General features: G+C 40.8%; 1 protein-coding gene across 1 annotated transcript; it reads right to left on the reverse strand.

The window, feature by feature from the left end:
* Positions 1–2396: 2396 nt before the first annotated feature.
* Positions 2397–3896, reverse strand: LOC137618061 (zinc finger BED domain-containing protein 5-like). Its single transcript, XM_068348032.1, has 2 exons — positions 3291–3896; positions 2397–3185 (listed from the first exon to the last, which is right to left on the reverse strand). Exons 1-2 carry the CDS (start codon positions 3894–3896, stop codon positions 2397–2399), a joined length of 1395 nt encoding a protein of 464 aa, XP_068204133.1.
* Positions 3897–11890: the final 7994 nt, after the last annotated feature.

The following is an 11890-nucleotide window of genomic DNA, read 5'->3' on the forward strand; positions in this document are numbered from 1 at the left end:
GGACCTTGAATTTACAAGATAACTGGTGCTAGTACACAAAGGAACATAAAAAAAAAAAACAGGAAATGAGATATGACTGGCCAATGATGCTTGGATCAGGTACTTATTTGGAACTACTGGTAGCACTGGATAGTTATATGTAATGTCATTTTATGATATTGCATCTCCATCCTTTTAATGTCTTTTTATGTTTTTGTACCTGTTAAGTTGCAAGTGTAATGTTGTTATATCTATTTGCATCCATTATTTGTAAACTTAAGGTCCCTAGTAAGTTATTAACTACTAACTTGCAATTTTAATACTCTTTTTTATGCTTTTATAACAATCAAATTTTAATGGAAAGGTCCCTTAGTGAGTTAGTAACAAATAATTGTAATGTCATGTTTATGTCTGTAATGTTCAGCTTGTAAATAAAATGTTCATTCGTAAGCTAGTAACTACTAGAAGGTAATTGTAAAGCTTTTTCTGTGTTTGTAAAATTAATATTGACCTGTAAATGTAATTTTCTTTTTATGTTTTTGAAACAGTACTTTTAATGCAATTATATATATATATATATATATATATATATATATATATATATATATATATATATATATATATATATATATATATATATATATATATATATATATATATATATATATATATATATATATATATATATATTATACTATTTCTACATAAAAAAACACAAAAATTTAAATATTATCTAAGCATTTAGGCAATATATGAAACCATTCATTTAATAAGTGAAGGACATTACTGTGTTTAATTTGGAAGGATTTTTTTCTAATTTCTGTACCTAAAAAAAGACAATGAAGCCTGGACGGGCATATTGTGATTCCGGGTAAACCAGCAAGTACGGTTTATATATCTTACAGAATTTTTGCAACATGTGAGTACACTTTTCAAGATGTTTACATGAGTAAAAATATCTTTGAAAGTCATAAGAATCAACATAGTAATAGATTTTCTCCCACCTTCATTTTTTCTATAAGTTCTCTCTAAAGGGGTAATGATAAAAATAGCAAAACTAGCCATAAAACGTTTAAGAAAAATGCAGAATATGACTTTACTTTGGGTATCAGCTATCACTTACTTAAGAGAAATATAAAATGTTTGGTTCCATCCTCAAATTTCTAATAACAGACAGATAAGGTAGTATGCTCTTTAGTGTCCTGTTATAAGTTATTCTTACACACTTAAGAATTGTATTTTCTGTCATGATTACGATTTAGCAACAAATCGTGTTCTCAGATTTAGATATATCGGCTTAGAGTAACATATCGTGAATGTTTACCATCATTTATGATGTTAGACATATAGCAGTATACAGTATAGTATATAGTACACAAACATTCTTTGTCCATTTTTGAGTGATAAACGGCGTTGCAGTCATTACAAATTAGTAAAGAGATCATATAATCCAATACTGGCAATTACCGGAGAAAAGTTTCAAAACGGCGTACATTAATGCAGTTATATATATATATATATATATATATATATATATATATATATATATATATATATATATATATATATATATATATATATATATATATATATATATATATATATATATATATGAGTGTGTGTGTATGTGTGTCCATGTATGAATGTTTGAGTTTATGCGTGTTAAGGAACACTTATAGAATAAATGTAACTATAGTCAATTTTTTTTACAGTAAGGCAGATTTGCACCGACTCGTATGGGTGCCCTTTTAGCTCGGAAATTTTCATAATAGCTGATTGATCGAAAGTATTTTTGACCGAATACCATTATTGTTTTCAAATGATTACCAAGTAATGTGAATCGAAACTTATTTACTAATCTAAATTTCTCTCTGATATAGGTTTTGTCAATAACTAATGTTAAAAAATAAATATATTATAAAGTATCGTGATGGTAAATCTAAATTTAATAACAACACCCGCCGAAGTTAACGACAGGAGCTTGTTTTCGGATGCACGCTGCATAATTTTGTTACTTTTCACACATTTCAATACATATTGAGACAAATTACACTAAGAATAAAGAAAAACATATTATTATAAACTTACTTTGAATACCAGAATCCACTAAAACCGTGGGATTGATAAAACTAACTATTGGTGAAAATAGCGATTCGGTCAGGGGTTCTCAACCTTTTTCCCGTCAAGTACCCCCTGAGATATAAGACCATTTACCAGTACCCCCCGGTAATCTGACATCGAACAAAATGGTAATTTAGTAACTAACTCAATGTACAATGGTACAACATAGGATATTATGAAATTATTCAAATTTTTATTACTTTATTGAGATGAAACATGAATATTCCAAGTATTTTACAGTGATACTACACATGCAGAAATGAAACAATATTTCCTTTACCAACCATTACTGAACTTCAGTGTGAAGGCTGTGCCTGTCTGTTACAAACAAGTTTCTCAATTCGAGGAGCAGTATTAGACAGGCATAATCGTAGGTCATGTTCCACATTAAACCGTGATCGATGTTTGGTTTTCATGTTCAACAGCGTTGAAAATCCTTGCTCACATAGATAAGTACTAGGGAACATCAACAAAGAGTTCAGAGCTACTTTAGATACAACAGGGTAAATCTCACTCATTTTAGCCCAGAACTTGGTTAGGGAAAGTGTTTCAAATGCATCTTTTGCAACAGAGTCGTTCACCAACTCTAAGAACTCCTCTTGCATGTTATCTGGGAGAAGGTGCACATTCACAATGAAAGGGTTTCTAATCAATTTTGATTCCAATTCACTCAATTCGGGGAAGTAAGACTGCAGCTCCATCCGCAGAGAAGCTAGATGTGATTGCACAAGTTGCATCACATCTTGTTTTCCAGTGTTTTGACTTTTATCAAGTGCCTCACCAAGGTGTTCAAACATGCTAAGATATCCATCTTTGACCTTCCCTTCCCAAAGCTCCAGCTTCATGGTCAGTGACCTAAGTTTGTCCATGAAATCACTCACTGTGGCAAAACGGCCTTGGAAGGATAAGTTAAATGAGTTGAGGTGTAAGAATATGTCACTCAGGTAGGCCAGCTTCTGAAGCCACTGGCTGTCTGACAATTTCTTGGTGAACTCAAGTGACTTTGCCTTGTTGTCACATTTGAAGAATTCACTGAGCTCCTCCTTTAGTGATTCTACTCTTGATACCACATTCCCCCTCGACAGCTAGCGAACCTCAGTGTGAAGGAGCAACACTTCATCACTTCCAAACTCTTGGCACAGAAGGGAAAACAGTCTTGTATTTAGGGCGCTTGACTTGATGGCATTTACCATGTGCACAACATCATCCATGACTAATTTTAAATCAGGTGGGAGAGTTTTGGATGCCAGGGCATATCTATGAAGCATGCAATGAAGATGCTTGGTTTCAGGATTCACCTGATTCACTCTTCCTCGAAATCCTGATCGACGACCAAGCATTGCTGGTGCTCCGTCAGTTGTGCATGCACATACATTATTCCAAGACAGTCCTTCTTTCTCAAAAAACAATGAGACTTCATTGAAAATGTCTTCACCTCTAGTAGTCGTATTCAAGGTATGACAGAACAAAAACTCTTCCTTGAAATCTTGACCAGTGACGTATCGCACAAACACTAGGAGTTGTGCACAAGCAGCCACGTCAGTCGACTCGTCAAGCTGGATTGCAAATTTTCCTAAAGAGGCTTCCTTTAATTCAGCAATTACTTGTTGTTTGACATCCTCAGACATATCTACTATTCGTCGATGAACAGTATCATTTGAGAGAGGTACTGATGTGACCTTCTGCTCAGCATCACAACCAATAACACAACGTATTATATCTTTGCAGCAAGGAACTATCAACTTTTCTGCAATGTTGTGAGGTTTCTTTTCTTGTGCAATTCTCAGTGATACCATGTAGGATGCACGCAAACCAGCTTCATTTTATTGCCTGAAATGTCTCGAACGATCGAAGCGTGCTCGCTTCAATCCCTCTTCCTTTTGCTTGAAGAAAGCAGCATTCTTGCTTATAAAACTTGGATGACAGCTGTTTAGATGGCGTTTGAGAAAGCTAGGCTTCATGCAATCCAGTGACAAAACTTTGTGGCATAATACACACTGTGGAAATTCAATCCCACTTTTGTTGATAGCAGTGAATCCATACTGAATGTAGCTTTCATCATACTGCCGTTTCTTCGCTGATGAGGCCATAACGATATCTGGAATTGTAGAAGAGGAACTTTTTTATAACCAAAGCTATATACACGTACGAGTATACTGTGAAATGCATGTATAATATTGCCAATGATAAAAGAATATTCAATACAGAATAAAAAAAAAACACGAACTAACCTCATTTAAGCAAACAAAAGGCGTTGGAGAGAGGAGCAACAACTACGATGTGCATCAGTGTCTGTTGGCTAGCTGAGTGAGCTGACTGTCCAGTGTCCACGTAACCGTCCCCCACCCTCACTCACGTTGCTGTTTGAGATTAAACCGACACGATATGGCGCGCCCCTCCGTCACACACACACACACACACACACACACACACACACACACTCTCTCTCTCTCTCTCTCTCTCTCTCTCTCTCTCTCTCTCTCTCTGAGCAGATGTAACTATCTAAAAAAAAATTTTTCGTCAGCCATCTAAGTACCCCTTGAAATCTGGTTTTGAACCCCTGGGGGTTCGCGAACCCCAGGTTGAGAACCCCTGGACTGTTAAAGCAAGACTCACATAGAGTGGGTCCTGTCAAACACCAAAGAGAGAATGGAAGGGAGATTGTAACTCGGCGGTGAAATTATGTATCCGTTTAATTGTAATTTTTATGCAATTCATGCTGCACTACAGTATCCTCAATCGAAAATATTGCAATCAATAAAATCTAAAACTTTACGAAAAAAAATAACAAACTCTTTCTATACGGACTTCCATCATAGGCCTATGATGTAAGTCGTATAAAAAGGGATAAGAGAGAGACGTAGGTCGAGATGTTGGAACACTACTATGCATGCGTGTGTGACATCACTGATTTATTTAGCATACGTAAAAGCTACACATTTTCCACAATACACTAGAGTATAAACCTTTACGGAAAAGAAAAAAGAAATAGAAAACCATTCTATATAGACATATTGTGCATCATAGACCTATGACGTAAGTTTTTTTTACAATGGTTTAGATTTTAACGATAGCAATATTTTCGGTTTGAGGATGCTGTAGTGCTGCAAAAAAAAAAAAAAAAAAAAAAAAAAAAAATCAAAATTAAACGAATACATAATTTCACCACCGAGTAACAATCTCCCTTCCATTCTCTCTTTGGTGTTTGACAGTAGAATGGTCGTTTTACCCAGGACCCACTCTTCGTGATTCTTGCTTTAACCGAACCGCTATTTTCACCAATAGTGTGACGGCGCCGAGTAAGGTGTGAACTCAAAGGCAGGCTGGAAACGACTGAGTTATATTATTGTAGAACATTCTCCTTATATACAAAACCTCAAGGCAACAGGACATAACAAGTTCACAAGACAGACAATATTACAGAGGAAAAACCAGACATGAATTTTCATGTTCGTTTTAGTGCGAGGGAAGAGCGAAGATACAAGCATAATATATACAAAAGGAATTATGTACAATTGTGTGAAACACGGTTGGTACATGGCTCCCCCCCTAAAAATAACATACTGTACATGTTAAATAGGGCGCCCTGATCTAGAGAGGCGAACTGTAGGCGGGTCATCTGGCAGAAGATAAGCAGGTTTTAGACGATCAATGGAGACCCAGTCTTCTTTGCCCCGAATGTTTAGGAGGAATGCTTTCGGACTGCGTCGGATCACAAGGAAAGGGCCCGTGTAAGGGGGCGTTAGTGGTGGCTTGCTGGTGTCGTTGCGCAGGAAGACGTGCGTTGCAGAGTTCAAGTCCGTTGGTATGTGATGCTTCGCTGGGGGCTTGTAAGTCTGGCGGCACAGAGTAAACTTTCCCACGACGTGACGTATTCGCTGGAGATCGTCGGAGGAGGTTGTAGAAGGAAAAAATTCGGCAGGGACGACCAACGGATCGCCATACACCATTTCAGCTGCCGAGACGTCGAGGGCGTCTTTAGGAGTGGCCTTAGTCCAAGGAGGACCCAGAGAAGCTGAGTAAACCAGTTGCAATTCTTGCAGTGGGACATCAAAGCTGCTTGGAGGGTGCGATGAAAACGTTCTACCATTCCATTGGCAGCGGGGTTGTAGGCCGTTGTCTGATGTTGGGTGATGCTCAGGAGATTTGCTAATGACGTCCACAATTGAGAGGTGAAGGTGGTTCCCCTGTCAGAAGTAATATGCTCAGGGATACCGAATCTTGAAATCCATCCAGAGAGTAAGGCAGATGTACATGAGGCGGACGTTGCAGTTTCCATGGGAATGGCTTCAGGCCAACGAGTGGAGCGGTCGATGACGGTAAACAGGTAACGATGTCCTTGTGATGTGGGTAGGGGGCCTACAACGTCGACGTGAATGTGTGCAAAACGACGCTGAGGTTGAGGACAGGTGCCCACTCCTGAATCCGTGTGTCGATGTACTTTGGAAGTTTGGCAAAAAGTACAGGCGCGGACCCAATTCTTATCATCCTTAGAAATGCCGTGCCAAATGAACTTTGCCTTCAGCAGCTGTGCAGTAGAACGGCACGAGGGATGTGAAAGGCCGTGGATGAAATCAAACACCTGTCGGCGCATGGGAGCAGGAATCCAAGGTCGCGGTCTACCAGTACTGACGTCACAGAGGAGGGTGGTGTTGGAGTCTTCGAGAGGAAAATCTTCCCAACGGAGGGACGTGCAGGATGTCCTACAAGCTTGATAATCTGGATCCTGTCGTTGGGCTTCAGCCAGGGCGTTGTAATACAATCCCAGTTGAACGGCAGCCAACGTGTTTCTTGACAGGGCATCGGCAACGGGATTCATTTTCCCAGGGACGTATTGGAGGGTGCAATTGTATTCAGCCACAGTGGAGAGATGTTGGCGTTGACGGGCGGACCAGGTGTCAGACTGTCGAGTGAAGGCGTGCACCAGAGGCATATGGTCTGTGCGAATGACGAAGGGCGTACCTTCTAAGAAATTGCGAAAGTGACGGACAGCCAAGTGCACCGCCAGCAATTCTCGATCGAAGGTAGAATAACCCGATTCTGCCTTGGACAGTTTTCTGCTGAAGAAGGCCAATGGGCGGGGCGAGCCTTTGACCACCTGCTCGAGTACTGCACCAATAGCGACGTCACTGGCATCGGAGGAGAGAAGGAGAGGGGCGTGTGGGATAGGAAAAGTGAGAGCCGCAGCAGTTGATAGGGCCTTCTTTGCATTGCAGAAGGCTGTTTCTTGAAGGGGACCCCACTTCAGGTCCTTTGGCTTGCCCTTGAGGGAGGCGTAGAGGGGAGCAAGAGTGGCGGCAATGGCTGGCAGAAAACGGTGATAATAGTTGATCATGCCCAAGAATTCCTGCAGAGCTTTGACGGTCGAGGGCGCGGGGAAATTCTGAACGGCTGCTACCTTCTCAGGGAGGGGATGGACTCCTTCATGAGTGATACGGTGCCCTAAGAACGACACTTTGTTGGTGCCAAAGGTACACTTGTCGTACCGGACTACAAGGCCGTTTTGTTGCAGGCGGTCGAGCACGATGCGCAGGTGACGGAGGTGTTCTTCTTTTGAGGAGGAGAACACAAGTATGTCGTCCACATAACATACACAGAAAGAGAGGTCCCCTAAGATGCCATCCATGAGACGTTGAAACGTTGCCCCAGCATTACGAAGGCCAAAACAGGAGTAATTGAAGGTGTATGTGCCAAACGGAGAGGTGATGGCGGTCTTGGGGATGTCTTCTGGGTTCATAGGCACCTGATAATACCCCTTCAGGAGGTCGAGCGTAGAGAAAACCTTCGCTTTGTGCAGGTAGAAGGTTACATCGGCAATGTTTAGGAGGGGGTAGTGATCTGGTTCTGTTTGAATGTTCAGGCGCCTGTAATCCCCGCACGGACGGAGGGAGCCGTCTTTCTTCAAAACGATGTGTAAGGGTGACGACCATGGGCTGGAGGCCTTTTGGCAAAGGCCCATTTTCTCCATTTCGGCGAACGTCTGTTTGGCAGCTGCCAATCGTTCCGGTGCCAGACGTCTGAATTTTGCGAAGACTGGGGGTCCCGTCGTCTTGATATGGTGATAAATACCGTGCTTGGCAGGAACCGTGGGGGTTTTTCGAAGTTCTGGACGGAAAACGGGTACGACGTGAGGAGGTGGGCGTAGGCATCCGTGGGTGCGCTGATGTGGAGAGCGAGGTTAGAGGGGGCGGGTTCAAGAGGTGTCGACAAGTACGAGTCTGCGTTGACCAATCGTCGGTGGGCGACATCGACCAGAAGGTGGAAATGAGAGAGGAAATCCGCACCGAGGATTGGCATTGTGACGTCAGCAACGAGAAACTTCCAATTGAATTTACCGTTTCCGAACGATAATGTGAGGTTCTCGTAACCGTAGGTGGGTATCGCAGATCCGTTGGCAGCTACCAAGCGGACGTCGGCAGATGTAGACAGACTACGTTGTGCCTTGAAGAGTTTCCTTGGCAAAAGGGAACGACAAGCACCCGTGTCTACCAAAAATCGCACGCCCGTTCCTGTATCTTGTAAAAAGAAAAGATTAGAAACATGGGAGGCCACCGCCACAAGCGATGGCCTACTTACACGTTTTTTGGCCACTGACAATCTTTGGCACATTTCTTCGCGGTTGCCCTGAATCTGAAGTGGTAGTAGCAAAACTGCGGCAGATGGGAGGTAGTAAGTGGCTGTAGAAGTCGTTCGTTGGGGCGCGAGCGATCGGTGGGTGGTGGGCGGCTTTGGCGCCGCTTCGGCACGTCACAGGGTAGGCGTGTATGTCCTACGGCATATATGTCAGCTTCGGTTGACGTTGAATAGGCATCCTCGTCGTCAGGGGTGGAGGTCTTGAAGTGGCTGTCCATAAGGGCGTCGGCTTTGGTTATCAAGTCCTTTATGGGTAAACTATCGACATCGTGTATGGCAGCGCGTACAGGTTCAGGTAAACGGCGTATCCAAAGGGCATGGAGTAGGTTCACCTCACGAGGAGAGCCGTCTGCGGCAGGTTGAAGGCGAGCGATACTGGTCATTTCCCTGAGGGCAAGCGAAGCCCTTTGGTCCCCCAACGGTTGTTGCGAGAGCTGAAAAAGCTTTGCTATACGGGCGGCTGGTGACGGCGAGTACTGCTGCAGAAAGTATGTTTTGAGGGCGTCATACGCTATTGGGGTGTCTCCTTGTTCATAAAGCCAGTCGGATATTTCTGGGAAGGTGTCCTCGGGTATCGCCGCGAGAACATAATCCGCTTTGGTGGTTGAGCGAGTCACGCCCCTGATACGAAAGTGGACTTCAGCGCGTTGAAACCAATCAAACGCTTCTCTGCTGGCGAACGGTGAAAGTTTCAATGGGGCGGCCGCGGCGCCAACTGCTGTAGAGTTCGTCTCCGTCATAGTACCAACGATGGAGGGGCGAGGGAGGTGGGGGTGGAAGGCAGTGGGAGCGAGTCGACTTCCGGGGTCACCAATGTGACGGCGCCGAGTAAGGTGTGAACTCAAAGGCAGGTTGGAAACGACTGAGTTATATTATTGTAGAACATTCTCCTTATATACAAAACCTCAAGGCAACAGGACATAACAAGTTTACAAGACAGACAATATTACAGAGGAAAAAGCAGACATGAATTTTCATGTTCGTTTTAGTGCGAGGGAAGAGCGAAGATACAAGCATAATATATACAAAAGGAATTATGTACAATTGTGTGAAACACGGTTGGTACAATAGTTAGTTTTATCAATTCCACGTTTTTAGTATATAATCTCATGTTTCTCTGTATTCTTGGTGTAATTTGTCTCAATATGTGTTTAAATGTGTGAAAAGCAACAAAATTATGCAGCGTGCATCCGAAAACAAGCTCCTGTTGTGAACTTCGGCGGGTGTTGTTATTAAATTTAGATTTACCATCACGATACCTTATAGTATATTTATTCTTTTAACATTATTTATTGACATAACCTATATCTGAGAGAGAAATTTAGATTAGTAAAAAAGTTTCGATTCACATTACTTGGTAATCATTTGAATACAATGATGGTATTCGGATAAAAATACTTCCGACCAATCAGCTATTAGGAAATTTTTCGAGCTAAAAGGGCACCCCTGCGAGTCTGTGCAAATCTGCCTCGCTAAAATAAATTGACTATAGTGAATGTCAATGTTACACAAACTTATTCAAAAATTAAATTTTCAGCGAAGTAATTTCACGAGCAAGGCAGAAATTACTTGTGAAATTTTAAACATAATCTCTCACTCTCTCTCTCTCTCTCTCTCTCTCTCTCTCTCTCTCTCTCTCTCTCTCTCTCTCTCTCTCTCTCTCTCACACACACATAAAAAAAATTCTCATTTAGTCATCCAAAATTAGAAGAGATTTACAAGGCGTTACAAGGATTTTGGATGTCTCAACGACCTTTTTGTCCATCCGGGGAGACTCCATTTTCTCTTGTGTAGAGCAATTTGGTTTGAACGTTTAGAGAGTTTGAATTATCTTTAACTTATTCATGAACTTTTTTACTGTGTTACCGTTTACGACATCTACTGAAAGTCTGTTCCATGCATTTGCTATTTTGTATGTAAAGAAATTACCACATTGAGTGGCGTTGTATCTTTTAAATTACAGATTGTATTACATACACCTGGATTGATTTGTACTAAGACTGGATAGATTGTTATAATCTACATTTGTTATTCCTTTAAGAATTTAGAATGCGTCTATTAACTGTCCCCTTAGTCGCCGAGTTGGTAGATCTTAGAGATTAAAACGTTCCATCCTCCGGCTCTATCTAAATTGCCTTAGTGTTGGAACTTGTTTGATGGTCCTAGCTTGTACTGTTTCCAGTCGATATATATCCTTCTGAATAATTGGGGGTCAGAATTGAACTCCGTATTCTAGACGGGGTCATACTAGTGATATGTACAGCTGAAGTAGATTATCTTCGTTTCTGTATATGAATTTCCTCATTATATAACCTATTTTTTTAATTTTCATTTCTTTTCAGATTTTATACTTAGTTTGGTGAACTTCAAATTTTTGCTAATAATGCTATAATAAAGAGACCTTCCTCCTGGTACACACTTTCTAATTCAATATCTTGCAGCGAGTAACCTGTTGAATTTCCCACCGTTAATGCTGGACAAAGGTGTCATGTTGCATATTATTTTGTTTTTCTATAATGACCCCTTTGTATATTTAAAGTATCTTATCGCACTATTTATTATATATCGAAAAGGAAATCATGATGATTGATAGATGTGTGTGATCAATGAGGGCAATGGATTATTGAAAAAATTACTATTTAATTAAGGAAATTTCCGACCAAATTAGCGTTTTTTTTCTCTAATTTTCTCTTTTTTTTAAATATCAATATCTTTTAATTCTAATGACATCATCAAATTTCAGACCACTCACTTAACATAATTAGATCCTCTCTTAAGGGTTTTATATCTGAGTTCACAGCATTTATACCCTGTTTAGTATCGTTGGCAAATTTGGCTATTCTACTAGTTAACCCTAAACCTATGTCGATAATGTTAATCGGAGATAGTAAAGGGCCAAGGATGGATCCTTGAGGTACTCCGCTTATAACAGCTACCCACTCTGAGGCTCCTCTATTGATCACATCTTTGTTTTCTGTTCTTCAGTCAATCTTCGATTCATTCAATAGGTTCGTCAATGATGCGTAGTGCTCCAATTTCAACCATTATTTATTTTATGAGGCACTTTGTCAAACGTCTTTTGAAAATCTAGGTGTATGGTATCTATTGATTTGCTTTTATCATAAATGCTAAATATGTGGATGAAATTCCCAACAGA

Source organism: Palaemon carinicauda, chromosome 2 (genome assembly GCF_036898095.1).
Source record: "Palaemon carinicauda isolate YSFRI2023 chromosome 2, ASM3689809v2, whole genome shotgun sequence".
Classification (NCBI taxonomy): domain Eukaryota; kingdom Metazoa; phylum Arthropoda; class Malacostraca; order Decapoda; family Palaemonidae; genus Palaemon; species Palaemon carinicauda.

Bases quoted from the DNA above. Each gene is read 5' to 3' on its own strand.
- LOC137618061 (XM_068348032.1), bottom strand. From the start codon at position 3,896: ATGGTATCACTGAGAATTGCACAAGAAAAGAAACCTCACAACATTGCA. The intron at 3,186-3,290 runs GTAAATGCCATC...GAGGTTCGCTAG, and splicing joins TGGATGATGTTGTGCACATG to CTGTCGAGGGGGAATGTGGT.